Raw genomic sequence first — 19753 nt, forward strand, 5'->3', positions numbered from 1 at the left:
AGCGCATAACTTTCCATTACGGCACTCTTCAAATTAGAGGCGCGTTTAGTAGGGTCCCTTTGGACGTGATGGTGGCGAACTCTGTTCTGTAGATTTTTACAGTTTACAGTGCATCGATCTTGGGAATATTTTGAAACCAATAGGTATTCCGTTTTCTAATAAAAATAGGCAAACCTTAGTCGATTTATACGAGGGTACCGATGCGTTATATTTATCAGTCGGTGTGATGGTGATATAGAGGCCTCCGGGCGCGGGCTCCATTAGAAGACGAACGATTCATGGAAAAACATATCCATACCCATTTCATGATAATAGCATCGTTTGGACTCCCAATCTTTCCAACATTCCCACCATAGATGCCTTTGATTGTTGATGTGACATCATTTCTTCAGAACTACTATGATACAATGTCGCACAGGCATTACCGCGTCATTGACTAGAATGTTTGTCCCGAAAACCTCGCGAGATTTGTACCGTTTTCATTTTTAAAAATATTTTTGTGGTGGGTCTGGTTAGTTTTTTTTTTTTATTAGATGGGTCATTGTAAAATGAGTTTATTAATTTGATGGGTCATGGGGTAATTTTTTATTTTTTTTTATGGGTGCTTGGTATATACAAAAGGTGCCTCCCGACCCCCCCCCCCATGTATTTATTTCTGGAATAGCCCTTACTTAATTGATGTGTAGTGAATTAAGATATGCTTAGGGCTATTCCAGAAACAAATACATGGGGGGTCGGGAGGCACCTTTTGTATATACCAAGCACCCATAAAAAAAAAATAAAAAATTACCCCATGACCCATCAAATTAATAAACTCATTTTACAATGACCCATCTAATAAAAATAAAAAAACTAACCAGACCCACCACAAAAATATTTTTAAAAATGAAAACGGTACAAATCTCGCGAGGTTTTCGGGACAAACATTCTAGTCAATGACGCGGTAATGCCTGTGCGACATTGTATCATAGTAGTTCTGAAGAAACGATGTCACATCAACAATCAAAGGCATCTATGGCGGGAATGTTGGAAAGATTGGGAGTCCAAACGATGCTATTATCATGAAATGGGTATGGATATGTTTTTCCACGAATCGTTCGTCTTCTAATGGAGCCCGCGCCCGGAGGCCTCTATATCACCATCACACTGACTGATAGATATAACGCATCGGTACCCTCACATAAATCGACCAAGGTTTGCCTATTTTTATTAGAAAACGGAATACCTATTGATTTCAAAATATTCCCAAGATCGATGCACTGTAAGCTGTAATAATCTACAGAGTTCGCCGCCATCACGTCCCAAGGGACCCTACTAAACGCGCCTCTAATTTGAAGAGTGCCGTAATGGAAATAGAAAGTTATGCGCTATAAAGAGCGACAACTCGAATAGTTCTATGTTATTTCCGATTTCGAAAGGAGCATTTCGAAAGCACGTTTTCAATTTTCCCTCCGACGTTTTGTAACCAACACGACAAGAGCGACAAAAAAAATATTCTGAAAAATCAACACCTACGTGGCACAAAATTAAAACACAATAGAAACTACCCACTAGCCATAATACTTTTTTTTTTTAACAGTCCAACCACGGACCAAATAAAATATGAAAAAATACGACCACCCACACAAAAAAATTTCGTTTGCCGCCTGACCCCCCCATTTGATCATTTCTGGAACAGGCCTTACTCTATTGATGTGTAGTGAATTAAACACATTTTATCATTTGATTTAACCATTTACATTAGTAAATAAGTTATAATAATGCACGTCTTGAAGCTAACTTTTTATGACACCAGTCCAGCCGGACTGATGGGGTATAATTTCAACCAGTCCGCAGAAAAATTTACCAGTCTAACACAGTTTTCCAGAAATAATTAATCATATTTCGTTAATGTTATTGAAATGAAATTTAACTCGATATGCCTCAGACAATATTGTAACACTTAAATGTTAGATTCGTTTGATATCTACAGATCGAAGCATGCCAAATGTGTGTATAAAATTTCATATGAAGTATATTTTCCAGAATGATGCTTTAGAAAATTAACCAGTCCCATCGGACTGACTAAAACAAATGTCAGTCAGTCCGCCAGACTTTTAACCAGTCACAGACTGACGGGCATATGTTAATTTTGAGCCCTGTAATGTTAACCTTTACATGCATTTCAAAGCACTAAAATTGAAATATATGTGTGCAGTGTATTTGCATATCCTTACATATTATACATGTATATTAGCAAATCAAACAAATATACAAAACTGTACACCATTTGCACTAAAAACAAATAATGCAGCACTGCATGTAACTGAAAAATAATAACAAAATAGTAAGTAACATATAATCATTTACACTTCACACATTTCATCACACTTGAAGTCCATCTCCATCGGTCTGTCAAAACTGTCTTCATAGTTCAAAGTTGATTCAAGAATTTCATGTTTGTCATGTCGGTTGACAACATTCTTTGACCAAAATTCTATCTGCCAGAGTTTATATTACAAATTCTATAATTATCCAAGCCGATATCAGGAGATCAAAATCATTTTAGCTCGCAATATCACAAACTACATATGTACTACTGCTTTGATCTAGCCACGCACACTTATTATTTTCATGATGCAATAATAACGGAACAAAACTCAGGTGAAACCAACATTACATGTACATACAAAATATAATTTTCTCACTTCTATCCAGAGTTTGAAAATTTGAAAGCAATAAAGCTCTACAACATCAAAACAAGAATCAATCCTTTACAAGTGCGAGGTAACGAATCGATCACCCTTGACTTGTGAAAATGAGGTACAATCTACATGTGTCAGCGTTGTATTTTATACATTCAAAACTTACTACATACATGTACATGCACATACATATATATTTCATGCCAATCAATGTAACTTTGATATACGGGGATATAACTGAAGCAAATGACATCCATTTTCGCAAGTAGATCCTTCTAAAAATCGTATTTGCTTTTATATATGTAATCATAAGATATTAAGATAGTAAAATTAAAGAAAAACAAATACGCACAGAAAATATTCATGCGCACTTTAGTGTAGAAAATATTTATATACACTTTTTCAGAAGTAAAATCACTTTATTATAGAATTTCTAGATGTCCGATTATAATTGATTATTAATTAGTTACAGTGAACCAATCATCACTTATGAAATTCTCACTGATTCCCATCACAAGTTAATGGGCGATTGAGTCTGAGCCCAAACAATTACTGTATAGTGAGTTCTTTCTGTGGGTCTATAAGTCGATTGGGTGGCTCAAAGGTATATGCTAATGATTTTAGCTGAATTACTATTGGCGATCAAGGAAGAGTTATCTTTTGCGGAAAGCTATTTAACTGCTAAAATAAGCCAAATTCATCACCCAGTAAAAAAAAAAAAAAGAAGACAAATTATACGGTATATGTAATTGAGTAGATCTTTGCTTTATGGGCTATGGAGCCCAGTTATTATGGGTTCGAGTGCCATTGGACATTTCAAATTTGCATATTTATGCCCCCTTCAAAGTAGAGGGGCATATTGCTTTGCACCTGTCGGTCGGTCGGTAGACCACATGTTGTCCGCTCAATATCTTGCAAACCATTCACTTGATCATAATATTTCATATATCACAATGTGGGTTGATTATGAGAAGAAGAGGACTCCTATCGTTTTTCAGGTCAAAAGGTCAAGGTCACTCTGGACATAGGAATATACTGTCTGCTCAATATCTTGAGAACCCTTTGCTTGACAGACATCAAACTTGGTACATTGGTATATCTTTAGAAGAAGATGACCCCTACTGATTTTGAGGTCACATGGTCAAAGGTCAAGGGTTTAACTGGACATAGTAATATATTGTCTCCTATATTTTAAGAATTATTTGCTTGATTGACACAAATTTGGTACACTTGTACAGCATAAGGAGTACATGACCTCTATTGATTTTTAGGTCACATGGTCAATCCACTCTTGACATAGAAGACATTGTTTGCTCAATACTTTGAATTTGATGATACTGCTATCAATTAAATGATGTGTGTTTACATGTATAACCCTTTTCAATTTTGCACCGGGGGGTTGGGGGGGGGGGGGGGGGGGGGGGGGGGGGGGGGGGGGGGGGGGGCATATGTGTTTTACAAACATCTCTTGTTTTTCCTTCAATAGAACCATTTATTAAACAAATTTCGTAAAATCTTTTGAAGTGGTTTACTAACATATTCTTGTTAAGTAAATGAGCTCTCCTTCATCTGATGAATCACCTTAATGCAATGATTTTAACAGAGGCCATAGTATAGCTGTATCCAATGCCAGGTTTGGTCAGGGTTCAGGACCTATATTACTGGATGATGTTCTCTGCAAGGGGAGAGAGACCAGTATATTGCAGTGTCGCAGTAAAGGCTGGTACACAAACAATTGTGACCATACAGAGGATGTGGGGTCATCTGTAACTCAGGTAATGTTAATAAGATGAACCAAGACAGTCTAGGCTCTGTGTTTCTGAGACAGTCTAGGCTCCGTGTTTCTGAGACAGTCTAGGCTCCGTGTTTCTGAGACAGTCTGGGCTCCGTGTTTCTGAGACAGTCTGGGCTCCGTGTTGCTGAGACAGTCTAGGCTCCGTGTTGCTGAGACATTCTAGGCTCCGTGTTTCTGAGACAGTCTAGGCTCCCGTGTTTCTGAGACAGTCTAGGCTCCGTGTTGCTGAGACAGTCTAGGCTCCGTATTGCTGAGACATTCTAGGCTCTGTGTTTCTGAGACAGTCAAGGCTCTGTGTTCTGAGACAGTTTGGGCTATGTGTTTCTGAGACAGTCTAGGCTCTGTGTTTTTGAGACAGACTATTTTTAGCTACTCACTTTGCACTGGAAAATGAATACCACATTGATGGCATGATCTACAGTATGCAATATTTAACACATGTATGAATGATGAGGTGCCATTCTTAATTGGTTTTAATATTGTACAGCACAACACGACTGCGTCTGGTGAACGGAGGAAGTCTGTACAAGGGCAGAGTGGAGATCAACATTGGTGGCTCGTGGGGGACGATTTGTGATGACAAGTTTGATGCTAATGCTGCCAAAGTTGTGTGCAAGACTTTAGGACTTCCATAGTGAGTGTACAAAGTATAATATAGGTTAGACTCATTAAGGTTTGTGTATATTACATAAAGACTTCCATAGTGAATGCACAAAGCCATGAATTGAATTGAACATATTCTATTGACATTAAAGTCAAAAGGACTGGAAAGTAGAGTCTTCTGTTACAACATTTTATAGAAATTGCTGTGCGATATGAATATAAATCTAGCTACTGATGTTTTTGAAAAATGCAAAGGAAGTAACAATAAGGTTAATTTATGTATAATGTAATTGATTTTACTTTTATTAAGCACAGTATTGCTATATTGGAAAAAAAGTACACCAATGGATTAAAAAACAACACAAAAACCAAACAAACCACATCATTTTAAAAGGGGGTATTTTTCACTGTGTTTACATACAAAATAGTGAATGTTGTGCATTCTCAAAGTCTACTTGAATGATTTGAATTAGCTATAAAGTTACAACGAAATAAGTCGGAATTAAAATATTAATTGTGTTTCTACCATGTGTGAATTCAAAATCTTTTTCAATATGAAAGATATTTTGGTTGTTTTGTAGACAATTTTGAAATTTCCTAGGAAGTTTAAAGCTATTTGTATGATAGGCTTGTTATGAACTGTAGACAGGACATTGGCTATAAAATGAACTATTTGTTAATAATGTTTTCTCATATTTGGTGAAATCTTAGTATAAGAGATCCTCAGTAAAAAAAAAAAAATGTAAAAATTATGGGGAATTTGTCAAAGTAGGGAGTTTTGGTTATGGAAGAGTTACCTCCCCTGAATATTAGAATGAGAACTGATTAATTATGTCATGGTCCTCATAAACTTTTCTTGAAATTGATTTTTCTTCTTCACACAGCCTACAGGAAATGAATACTCTTTGAATTCTTTTCTAGATTTTGTGGTTTAGACAAAGATTTAATCAATAATACCTAATATTAACAATTGTAAAGCCTGTTTTTATACGCCCGTTATTAGACGGGACATATTATGTTATGGTGCTGTCCGTGTACGTCTGTTGTGGCTGGTCGTCAGTCCCGGGTCATGTTTTCTGGACCTTTTTCCGTAACGGATGCATATACAACTTTGAAATTTGGTCATAATATCTCCCTCAAGAATTGTAATAGTGAGTTTGCCATTTCAGCTGGATTGGGTCCATCCTTGACTTACTTTAGGGCTATAAGTGGGTCAAACAGTTTTCGGGACTTTTTTTCGTTACAGATACAGATATTGCCCTGAAATTTACACATACGCGGGTAAGTTAAGGCAGGTTATGGAAAATTTTACTAGGATAAAATCCGCGAAACAATGTGACGTCATATTGAAATAAGTATATCACTAAGTATATATTAAATTCCGATTTTATTTTTTATTTAAGTTTTATTTATGCATAACATAAAACAATGCAGCTACTAAGATCCAACGAAATTCGAAATGCTATACTGCTGTTGTGTAATTTCTGTCTGATCGATATGAAAGTAAACTGATGACGTCGACGTCATGACTATACATCGAGTGACGTTGACACATGCAAGGAATTTGTTTATATGTGCCATGCAAATATCGACAAAATGTGGAATATTTGAAATATATGACATGGGATATATGGAATATATATCTGAAACACTGAGAATTTATTGATATTAAGAAGGTATGTTGATATCTTTCATTGACAATTTTGTTTAAGGGAGAAAACATTCCATTTAGCATGTCGATCCGATTTTCCTCTGTCACAGACTGAAATAAAACTGCAAAAGTAGCACATTAGGCCGCATACTTTTAGAGACTTTATACACCGTTTGAAAGGTCATAAACTAATGTACACGGCAATTACTGATAGAATCGTCTTTAAGAAAACTTTTAAAGAAAACTGCATAGCATCAGCCATCAGTGCAAAATGTAAAACATGGGCTAGATGGTTTCGTGTTTAAATGTTCAATAATTATTTCTTATTGAAAGTGGTAGGATTCTATCAGTAATTCTGATATACTATGGGGTGTTTTACCGTCATTATCGCCAGTTAGACCAATATTCAGAATCTTGGGATAATGTGTTACTTTTACATTTTCTATTAAGGTACCTCCATGATCTATTTATAACAGTCATGCAATGACGTCATACGGAAGCGCATGTTTGTCATGTTGTTATGATACAAAATGTTCTCATGTAAGCAACCAAAATAGTTTTTAAGAGTTAGCAGCTCCCTCTCTCTGTGTAAGACAGATTTTAAAAATTATGCAGTTTACGTGCATAAATGAAGCATGACCTGCCTTAACATACCCGCGTAAGCTTCCTTTTAGATAAATACAAGTTCAGTTTGCATTTCAGCTGGATTGGTCTGTCCGTCCATGACCTACATTAAGACTAAAAGTAGGTCAAATAGTTTTCCGGGCTTTTCTTCATTATGAATACAGATATTGACCTGATATTTAGTCAGAGGCTTCCTTTTGGAGGAATACAAGTTCAGTTTGCATTTCAGCTGGATTGGTCCATCTATGACCTACTTTTAAGCTATAAATAGGTCAGACAGTTTTCCGGGCTTTTTTTCATTACGGATACAGATATTGCCCTGATATCTAGTCAAAGGCTTCCTCTCAGAGGAATACAAGATCAGTTTGCATTTCAGCTGGATTGGTCCTTCCTTGGCCTACTGTTTGGAAAAAAATAGGTCAAACAATTTCCAGGCTTTTTTTCATTATGGATACAGATATTGCTCTGATATTTAGTCAAAGGCTTTCTCTCAGAGGGATACAAGGTCAGTTTTTATTTCAGCTGGATTGGTCCATCCTTGATATACTTTTGGACTTAAAATATGTCAGACAGTTTTCCAGGCTTTTTTTCATTACGGATACAGATATTGCCCTGATATTTAGTCAAAGACTCACTGTCCGACGGGCATATATTGTACCGTTTGCGGTACTCTTGTTCAGTCTTGCTACTGACACATAATTTTATGCAAGAATTCCGAGGTGTTTTTTTTCCAGAACACAAAAAATGAAATATTGTCTATTTACGTAACATGCCCTGGAATTATGAAGTACTAAAGCTAACCTCAGTGTTGAACAAGGTGCCATTGAACTATGTACTCTCACATCTAGTATGATATATATTTACATTTACATGTTTTTTAATATTTTAAAGTCCAAAAGAACTATTCAAATAAAATGTACATTTGATCAAAGTTTAATGTAAATACTACTCATTACCAGCTCGTCAGAGTTATTGCGCTTTGATGACTTGTGCGTCATTGATAAGAAAATGAACAAGTCTCGTGAATAAGTGCAAGATTAACGGGACATAAAGAAAACATTCATAGCGTTACACCCAACCACCCCCAACCCCCGCCATTTTAAAGTTGAAATGCATGGTGTATTTTTAGATATAATAGCTATTGGTCAAAGGGTACCTGTAAAGTGCGAAACGAAATGAAACAAAATCTATCGAAATGAAACCTACCAAAATGAAACGAAACAGATTGTATAATCGAACTTTTTTAATTATAATAATTAAAAATGATATCTTAGGCCCCTGTTAAAGTTTACACATATAAATAAAATTCGCCTCCCCTTTGATGTAGGCTTTCGGCTTGACTGATACAAAGTTTGTGCAATTAGCTTCGGATCCATAAATTTCAGAACGGAAGGTTATACAGTCTCAGAGGTCTGGGGAAACACACTAAACGAGGGATGGGGTCGTCGGCGTTGGATCCGCTTTTGGGCATAAATACAGTGTACATGTTTCAGTATTTTTGCTCTAAAGACAAATATATGTATACATGTGGATATTGTGTATTTGTATGTAGTATATCAAATGGTGGATTCTGAATATGTCCTCCTGTTCTCTTTGTTATTTCTGCTTAAAATTCCCTTGTTCATAAGCCTTTTCAGTTTACAAAATGCCGACCTCCTCCTAATATTATTGCATTAAAAAAATTCTGTTTTCCGTCCGTTTTCAATTCCCCGTCTTAGCAACACCCCAAATGTATAGAGTTTTTCCATTATTGAAAGTAGTCGCACCTCAGCAGTTAGAGATAAAATAAGAGGTTAAGAGCTCTTCCTGCTTTCAATTTTCTCAGACACCAGCTTCTTCAAACAATGTATCTATGCCCAAAGGCGGATCCAATGTCAGCGATCCCACCCCTCGTATAGTGTGTTTTATGAAATTTATGGATCCGAAACTAATTGTACATGGCATTTAATCAACTACGGATATGTACTTTGTGCTTACCCCCCCCCCCCCCCCCCCCCCCCCCCCCCCCCCCCCCCCCCCCCCCCCACCCCTTCCAACTTTTAAAACTTTGTAACAGTCAAGCCGAAAGCCAACATCAAAGGGGAGGCGAATTTTATTTATATGTGGTAACTTTCACAGGGGCCTAAGATACCATTTTTAATTATTATAATTAAAAGAGTTCGGTTATACAATCTGTTTCGTTTCGTCGGGTTTCGTTTCGATTTTGTTTCGCACTTTACAGGTACCCATTGGTCAAAATGTATTTTCTTTTTCTTTTCTAACACTGGTTTATTAAAACTATAACATGGGTTTTTTTTAACTCCATCACACCTGTTTGAAATTTTGTTGATGTTTTCTATCCAAATTCCATCACTATTTTGTACGTATAACTTTTCAAATTAGATAACATGGAGTTAAGAAATGCATTCATTGTGTTAGTTAGTGTTATAAACATCTTTAAAAAATAATTTACAGTATCTTAAAATATTGGAAAAGAAGATGGGGGGGGGGGATATGTATGATTGCAAAGTCCATGTCATATGAACCTGTTATAATTGTATAATGAAATAAAATATCTTCATTGTCTGAAAGAATAACTTTAAAAGCATATGAATCCCATTATTTACAAGAAAAGTTCTTGTGTTGGATGTGTGTAATTATAGGTAATTTCCTTTACAGTTCTTTTTGCATTGATGCTTTATATTGGTCAAATGGCAAATTCAGTACTTGTGCTCTTCCACACACATGTACATGTAGTTTAGCAAGTTTGCCTTTTTTCTTGTTAGAATAATCAATTCATTAGACTTTAGCATTTTAATTAGTGCTGTGGTTTGCTGTCGTTATAATGTGTATTTTATGCCAAATGTTTACGTATGTTGTCCTGGTAACATGACTTTACGCGCCTTTAATTTGAAGAGTTCCACTACTGGGAATGATGAGTATTGATTAAGAAATTCACCGAAAACTAAAACTTAAAAACCACACCCTAAGCACTTTTTATTTTCTGATTTGCTGGAGTTTTAAACTTTAAAACTGTGACATCACAATGTAAAAGGTATGACATCGTAGCCTACTACACTACATTATGAAGTACAGAAGACTTAATGATGTGACTCGCAGGGTTCGTACAGGTCCTTGAATCCTTGAAAAGTCATGGAATTTTAATTTGAAAATTAAAGGCCTTGAAAAGTCATGGAAATCAGTATTGTTGCCAAAAGTCTTTGAATAGTCCTGGAAAATTATATAAATGGCAAATTATTTTTTATTAGGTGTTAAAATCATCAATCATCGATCTTTTGTTTGTCTCCCGGTGTTGTTTTTCTATGTCAAACTGTTTCTTCCCATTGTAAACAAGGAACCATGCAGTTAATGTTTAGCATGGTTTCCTATTTAGTACGTAGTTTCCGGCCTGCCTAATTGAAGATTATCGCTCTTGCACTAGGTCATCTAATAGAGAAAAAAAATAACAAAACATCGTTTTTCTTATGTTATATCTCTACTACACGATACAAAACACAATTTAATAAATCCCATCTTAAAAAACACAACAAAACTACGACACAAAACGCACGCGATATCCAACACTTGTACACTTTTTTTACCAATGATAAACACGGAGAACAAACGCAATCCACTTTTTAAAAAATAATGCACTAATATTAAGATCACATTTATAACACTAAATGATGGCACTAAAATCACGTGCACATCAAAAAAAGATACCAAGGGATTTTAAAATGTTCACTGAGCTAAATGCCTTGCACGAATCGGCCGATAGCACTGGGCAGTTTGATCGGCGTATTTATGGATGAAATTTAACAAATCTCAAACTATTATGTCAAAATAACTGACAATTGTTTTAATTGAACACTACCTTTTCTCATCTAACTATGTCCAAGCTGTTTTAACTGTGCTACGATAAATTTTGTCCTACATTCTGTCCGTAAATAGAGTTTTAAAATCGAAAGCTATCACACGATGCTAAACATGCATATAGTTGAGATATTATTATTTCTTTGGTCATCAAAGTGTGAAAAATGAAGAAAATTTTATTGAGTCAATTTCTAAATAAACATCATTTAATTGCTTATCACTGGCTTCGATACAGGGTATGTGCTAGATCTATCAAAGCGTGATCAGTCAAGTGTCTCTAATCCCCGAACAGACCAGGAAATTTACATGGTGACTGCCTGGGGCAGCCAAGGTGTGAATGGCTTATTATTTTGAGAATCCCTATTGAATAAATAGGGGTTTATTACGTTTTTGTCGGAATTTTTACAACGTAATACCGAGTCCCGGCATCTTGGGACAACGTAATAACGAGGTCTATTTATTCTAAGAAAAGGAAAAGCCTAATTGAAGAAATAGAAGAAATGAAAGCTAAGAAAAAAAGGTTTGAAAAGGACATTAGCACTTTAGAAACATCAGCTGTTGAGTATGCAGGAAGAGAAAGAAAACTCACATTTATCGTGAAATCAAATGCCATGAGATGTTAAAGAATTAAGAAATACATTAACATAATTAACCAGGTTCTCTGTTGGAGAAAGCTAAAAAAAAATTGGTCACCTATACATGAAGTGAGGTTCACAAAATCAACTGGTTTTAATACCTGCATATTTAAAACAAGAAAGAAATGGAAATTTAGTGTCTTCAGTCATTTTGAGATGTTGGTGCATTCTTTGGTACCCATCAATGAATAAGTGGTGACAACAAAGTTGTTTTTATAGGTTGCAGTAGAGTAGTCTATCTAGATAAATGTGGAACTTGAGAAGCTTAGAATAATATGCTATTTTTAGAAGTCATAGTATCACATGCCAGCTATATAAATGTGTCAAAAACTTGTGGCATACATAAATGTGATAGGAATATTTGATAAATAATTGATTAATGATGCATAATTGTCTATAATTTTGGGTATGGAATTTTAAAAAAAATCCTGGAAAAGCCCTGAAAAAGTCATGGAAAATAGGAACAAAAAAGGTGTATGAACCCTGGACTCATCTCATAGCTAAACACAATGTTGGCTGGTAAAGCGGAGACAGACATACCATGACGAGGAGTCTCAGACTCTCTGACATTTTACAATGCACATGTATCTCAGTCATGTGAGCAGTGTCAAACCAAGACTCTGTTCTCTTATTGGTTAATTGTCAAATCAAGACTCTGTTCTGTTATTGGTTAATTGTCAAACCAAGACTCTGTTCTCTTATTGGTTAATTGTCAAATCAAGACTCTGTTCTGTTATTGGTTAATTGTCAAACCAAGACTCTGTTCTCTTATTGGTTAATTGTCAAACCAAGACTCTGTTCTCTTATTGGTTAATTGTCAAATCAAGACTCTGTTCTGTTATTGGTTAATTGTCAATTAAACCAAGACTCTGTTTTCTTATTGCTTAATTGTCAAACCAAGACTGAGGCAGTTGATGACTAGAGTGAATGTTTAAATTAATTCTACCGTATTTATATGGGTTTTTTTCCATGATAAGAAGTAAATATCTTACATTTGTTTGTATGTTTTTTCCCATGATAAGAAGTAAATATCTTACATTTGTTTGTATGGGTTTTTTCCATGATAAGAAGTAAATATCTTACATTTGTTTGTATGGTTTTTTTCCATGATATTTTAAGAAGTAAATATCTTACATTTGTTTATTTGGGTTTTTTTCCATGATAAGAAGTAAATATCTTACATTTGTTTATATGGTTTTTTTTCCTTGATAAGAAGTAAATATCTTACATTTGTTTATATGGTTTTTTTTCCTTGATAAGAAGTAAATATCTAACATTTGTTTATATGGTTTTTTTTTCAACAGTCAGAATGCTTTACCTGCAACAGCTGCTGCCTTTGGACAGGGCTCTGGAAATATCATGCTGGATAATGTCATGTGTCAGGGCAATGAATCCTCCATACTGGATTGTCAGACGAATCCGATAGGAACCAATGACTGTGAACACTCTGAGGATGTCGGTGTCATATGTAGGAACTGTGAGTGTTGTACTCAGAATTCTGTAGCTACGCATAATTATGTGGATTTAAATTGGGTATTGCCAAAATAGTGGAACATTTCAAGAGGATGAATATTATTAACAGCAACTGGAAAAGACAATTATATTCTCAATTCTAGATGCATACCACAAACAGTGAAAATTGGCACTCCATGTTACTATGCAATACTGTAAATTACATTTTATTTACATGTAATTTTCATGAGATTAGTCATCTACGAAAATTTAGTTCTCGTGTATAAACAAAAATATACAAGACTTTTAAGCAATAGGTAGTGCTTTGCAACATGCAGTTACATCATTGAATCCTTGCGAAGATTAAAGGCCTCACTAAGTAACAGTGATCCGCAGTAGTGAAGTCCTTCTGTATCATTGTATGGGAATAAATAAGGTCCCAGGCAATATTGGCATACATATGTCTGTCTGTGTGTAGCTCCTCAGAGTAGCACTGTACATATTAGGTTGTTGTTGTAGCTCCTCAGAGTAGCACTGTACAGATTAGGTTGTTGTTTGTAGCTCCTCAGCGTAGCACTGTACAGATTAAGTTGTTGTTTGTAGCTACTCAGAGTAGCACTGTACAGATTATGTTTTGTTTGTAGCTCCTCAGAGTAGCACTGTACAGATTAAGTTGTTGTTTGTAGCTCCTCAGAGTAGCACTGTACAGACTAGGTTGGCAGGAGGTCCATCACGGCAGGAGGGACTTCTTCAGGTGAACTATGCAGGCCAGTGGGGAACAGTGTGTGATGATGACTTCAATAACAATGCTGCCAAAGTCGTGTGTAGATCTCTAGGATTAACATTGTAAGTATAGTGATACACAGACAGAACTTCCTCACCTATAATTAATGTAAATCGTTAGGATTAGTAATTTGTAGAAACAATGGTTCTGTTTTAGAAGAAAATGGAACTGCAGAAAAAAATTCAATTTTTTTCTTCCCTTTTTGAATAAATTTATTGTATTTCTGCAAGTGACAGTTGAAATTTCTACCTTGCAGTATGAAGGCTGTAGCAGTTCCTGGGGCAACGTACAAATCCACCAATACAAATTATGGCCCTATCTGGTTGGATGGGACAAACTGCACTGGGACTGAGACCTCCATTGGTCTGTGTGGCCACAATCCGTGGGGGACAAATGACTGTGACCACACTGAAGATATTGCGGTGGCTTGTCAGACTGGTGAGTGGCTCACAGAAACCAAATCAATTTCAAATTAAGAGAGCAAATTTATGCTTGAAATGTTGAGGTAAAAAGAGAATGCGTTCATCTTTTTATTCTGATAGCCAAATGGAGTTGAAAATTATTTGAAATTTATAATTAATGTGCATTATTTCTGATGATTGATTATAGAAAAAAAAAGAATCAATTAATTGCTCAAGGAAAATAATCCATAGATTTTATTATGATAATCAATGATGGAAACACAATTAATGTTGACACTAGGATGACCGGTTTCTTTTTAATGTGATTTACCTGTGTGTGTTGACAGTAACATGACCAGGTTTTTTAGTGATTTATCTGTGTGTGTTGACAGTAACATGACCAGGTTTGTTAGTGATTTATCTGTGTGTGTTGACAGTAACATGACCAGGTTTGTTAGTGATTTATCTGTGTGTGTTGACAGTAACATGACCAGGTTTGTTAGTGATTTATCTGTGTGTGTTGACAGTAACATGACCAGGTTTGTTAGTGATTTATCTGTGTGTGTTGACAGTAACATGACCAGGTTTGTTAGTGATTTACCTGTGTGTGTTGACAGTAACATGATCAGGTTTGTTAGTGATTTATCTGTGTGTGTTGACAGTAACATGACCAGGTTTGTTAGTGATTTATCTGTGTGTGTTGACAGTAACATGACCAGGTTTGTTAGTGATTTATCTGTGTGTGTTGACAGTAACATGACCAGGTTAATGATTTACCTGTGTGTGTTGACAGTAACATGACCAGGTTTGTTAGTGATTTATCTGTGTGTGTTGACAGTAACATGACCAGGTTTGTTAGTGATTTATCTGTGTGTGTTGACAGTAACATGACCAGGTTTGTTAGTGATTTACCTGTGTGTGTTGACAGTAACATGACCAGGTTTGTTAGTGATTTATCTGTGTGTGTTGACAGTAACATGACCAGGTTTGTTAGTGATTTATTTGTGTGTGTTGACAGTAACATGACCAGGTTTGTTAGTGATTTACCTGTGTATGTTGCAGCCCAGATGCTGACGATACAGGCACGCCTTGTAAATGGCACTACCAATTCTGGTCGGGTAGAGGTTTTCCATAACAACCAATGGGGAACTATTTGTGATGACGGATGGGGAATTAAGGAAGCCACAGTTATCTGTAGGATGCTGGGAAAACCCACGTATGGTTCCTAAAAATAGATTTTTTTAGCGCTTGATACGAAACTCTTCGTGCAAAATTGAGATTAGAATACAGTGCTCTTAATCTTCATATGTTTCAAAGAAAATTATGCAATTCACCCCTTTGCATTTGTGGAGAAATAGAAAGTATTGATCATTTTCTTTTACGCTGTAATATATACTCAAGAGTTAGGACCAATACAATTCTGACACTGCCATATCCACTTAATGTAGAATTATTGTTATTCGGTAATGAAAATTTATTTGAAAGTGAGAACAACAGCATTTTTTATTTAGCCCAGAAATTTCTTGTTGAAAGTAAAAGGTTCTGAGCCCTGATACCTCTGAAAGCTGTTCTACTATATCTACATGTAATACTGTCATATTGTATATAAAATATACTCATGCGCACCAAAGTTGTAATAAGTGGAAAACCTGTGTTTATTACTTATTGTTTATATGGCACAACTCTACAATTTATTATTTCAACTTTGTCTATAGTTTATATGCATTTGATCAGTATCGACACTTATCATACACATGTACATATAAACGTGTGTTATTTTTCTTTCAATACTCAATTCCAGCTTTTCTCTCTTATTCCTATTTCTTTTTGCATGTATTGTAATAATTAGTATACGACTTATTTTACTTAGGATTTTCATTCACCGCTTACTTGTAAGATATTTAGAGCGAGATTAATATAAGCCTTTTGGCTTGTTTCTCAATCTTATTTCATGTATAAGACATTGTTTGTAAACATTATCAAATTATTTACAAATAAATATTGTTTAAACTAAACTGTTTTGGCTAAGACTGAAATAATGAACATTTTTACAAGTATCTAAACTTGGAAATTACTAAATGCTCTTTATCATTTAAACATAATTTCAGTATGGGAGAGAAAATATGGATGATTTGTGTAGATGTACATGTATCACTGGATTTGAATACCATACAGTGGGTATTTTCTGTGGTTGTAAAGTTCATGATCTGATCCCTGAAAGGTAGCAAATCATATTCTGTGTTTTTATACGCCTGTCTTTAGAGGGGACGTATTATGGACGTATGGTACAGCGATGTCTGTACGTCCGTCCGTTTGGGGTTTTCTCTTTATATTCATTTCCCTTTCACATATCATGCTGAAACTTGCTGTGTAGCTTCTTTGTGGGTCACTCTAGATCATACTGCAATTTTGATCCATTTCGACCTTTTTTCCAGGAGTTTTGCCCCTTTATTTGGAAATAATTATTATATGGAGGGTACATAATTTGTCCGCCCTACTCCTCCCACAGTTTTCAAGTGAGAGCCTTCTTATTTTGTGGAGTGTTTGTATGGGTATTGAAGATGTGCATGTGGGATGGATTTTGATTTTCTACAATTTTTGAGAAATTTCATGTTGAACTTGGTCTATTTGGAAATTAATATTCTATGGAGGGTACATAATTTGTCCTCCCAACTCCTCCCACAGTTTTCAAGTGAGGACCATCTTACTTTGTGGAGTGTTTGTATGGGTATTGAAGATGTGCATCTGGGGAAGGATTTTGATTTTCTTCCATTTTTGAAAAAATTACAGATTGTTGAACTTGGTCCATTTTGAGGAAATTTAGATTTTTAAGTTAAGACCCTTTGTTCATATGAAAGTTTGTCACAGCCTCATGATGGCTGATAATACCTGAAGCAAAGTTATACAAATTATAGCGCAAGAAAAACGCCCTATGTAAGCATTTCACGGTCGTATTATGTACTTTTTGCGGTACTCTTATTAATTCATACCTACATTGTAAATGTATCAATATTTTTATTTTGCAATTGTAATTTTTGCAAATTTTTTCTATCAGCAAAATGTTGCAAAAAATGAACAACCACAGAAAATAGCCATTATACTTTATGTATACATGCATTCTTATAAAAAATTTCCCTCAGATTCGAATTCTTTATTTCTTTAAGCTATACAGCTCATCGGTTATAAATACAAAATATTTACAAATAAGACAGTAGAGGGTGAGTAGACATACAGATACAATTTTGAGGATATAAAATCAATGCATTTCAGCATACATATAACAATACACATGAATAATATGTCGAAGCAAGTACAGAATTCATAAGTTACATGAAGATCGAAACTTTGTAGCCTGTTGTAGGAACTTTCCTAAATTATTGAGTTCTTTTGTATTATTTACACTAAGAAGTTTTACTAATTTAAAGACACTGGGTTTCTTGTAATGATATATTTAATTTTTAAATCGTTATAAAAAGGACATTTTAAAATAAAATGAAATTCGTCTTCTAACTCAATTAGGTTACAAAATGTACAAATCCTATTATTTCTTGAAATATTTTTATGCCTGCCCTTCTCAATGTTCCCTGACTTCTAATCCAGCTTGTTGGATATTGTTTTTTTTATTGTTTTTCCAGTGGAGTAGCAGTGCCTTTGTCTAACTCTTACTATGGAGCTGGGTCCAATCAGATCTGGATAGATGACCTGGAATGTGCGGGAAATGAGACCAACATTGGAATGTGCAATCACAAGCCATGGGGGGTCAATGACTGCGACCACACGGAGGATGCGTCAGTCATGTGTCTGAGTATGTTGTACCAAATGTCAATTTCACACTTGTATAACCAGATCAGAGATTGTGTCACGTGGATTTGTTTAATCTGTCTATATGTTTGTCTGCCCACACAATTGTAAACTTTTTGGCATACAGATTTTGACTAAGGATAACTCTGTTTACCTGATTGGGATATAGGGCTCACGGTGGGTGTGACCGGTCAATGGGAGATGCTTACTCCTCCTAGGCACCTGATCCCACCTCTGGTGTGTTCAGGGGTCCGTGTTTGACCAACTATCTGTTTTGTATTGCTTTTAGGAGTTGTGAGATTGATCACTGTTCATTATCTTCACTTTTCATCTAAGGCTGTTGATGTTTTGATTACAGCTGCTAACCCCAATCCCCCTCCTGTGACGGTAAGGCTTGTGGGGGGACTCACTCGAAGCCAGGGGAGGGTACAAGTGCTCTATAACGGCATTTACGGCACAATCTGCGATGACTCGTGGGACAACAGGGACGCCCAGGTGGTCTGTAACATGCTGGGTTACAGGGCAAGGTAACAAAATATGCAGTTAGGCTAACTAAAGGAGATATCAAGTTAAAATGTATTCTGTATTCTACGGAATTTGATATGCATTGGTATTTAATACGTACCCTCCTTTTTGGGCCTGAAAATTGAGGAAAAATCACAGTTCGAGTGTATTATATGCAGTAGAAATTCAGACCAAGCAGTATCCTCGACTTTATTCTTTTTGGTTAATTTCACTAGAAATCTTTGTGGAAATAATAGAAGTTCTCAACAAAGCACAAGAATTTGCATACAGCGCAGTAGAATTTTTAAGAAAGTGATATTATCTTATTACATAACAGTAATCATCAATGAATATCTTCTGAAAAATAATGTTAATTTCAGCGAAGTGTGAAATTTTGTAGCATTAAAGTTTTAAAAGATTCAATATTTTCTTTGTCTAAACTTCATGCAGATCAATGAAATAGCCAACGTTATAAAAATATAATCGAAATATTGAACAAGTATTCAATTTGTTGTAATCAACACACCACCAAAGCTGCATAAAATGATGTTGAAAGGTGCAATGTATGGACCCTCTCAGTAATTATAAAAATGATGTACAAAGGTGCAATATATCGACCCTCTCGGTAATCATAAAAATGATGTTCAAAGGTGCAATATATTGACCCTCTAGGTAATCATAAAAATGATGGTAATCAAAGCCATGCAATAATTTATTTCATGTCGTAAATAATTGGTGCTCCAGCTGTAAAAACAATGCTTTGAAGATGGTAGTAAAATGAAGAATTCAAACATAACCCTCCATAATTTCACTGGATTTAGATGGGTAAAAATATATCAGTCATTTACTGCAAAAGAAAAATTAAAAGTAATCGCATCTTCCCAGACCCATGGAAATCATGCAGAAAGCCACAGCGAGAAAGATTATAACAGCTACCCTGAGGAGGGGTCTGACAGTATCAAGTGAC

The 19753-nt window shown here is 35.4% G+C and overlaps 1 protein-coding gene across 1 annotated transcript in view; it reads left to right on the forward strand.

Annotated features, from left to right (window-relative positions):
* Positions 1–19753, forward strand: part of LOC125678524 (deleted in malignant brain tumors 1 protein-like) — an 83910-nt gene that overhangs the window by 24650 nt on the left and 39507 nt on the right. Inside the window, exons 15-22 of the mRNA XM_056155246.1 lie at positions 4288–4464; positions 4967–5113; positions 13149–13321; positions 13983–14142; positions 14337–14518; positions 15544–15697; positions 18117–18286; positions 18641–18809. Of these exons, the coding sequence (XP_056011221.1) occupies positions 4288–4464; positions 4967–5113; positions 13149–13321; positions 13983–14142; positions 14337–14518; positions 15544–15697; positions 18117–18286; positions 18641–18809 (1332 nt within the window). The remainder of the gene's footprint in view (positions 1–4287; positions 4465–4966; positions 5114–13148; positions 13322–13982; positions 14143–14336; positions 14519–15543; positions 15698–18116; positions 18287–18640; positions 18810–19753) is intronic.

This window comes from Ostrea edulis, chromosome 2, assembly GCF_947568905.1.
Source record: "Ostrea edulis chromosome 2, xbOstEdul1.1, whole genome shotgun sequence".
Classification (NCBI taxonomy): Eukaryota; Metazoa; Mollusca; class Bivalvia; order Ostreida; family Ostreidae; genus Ostrea; species Ostrea edulis.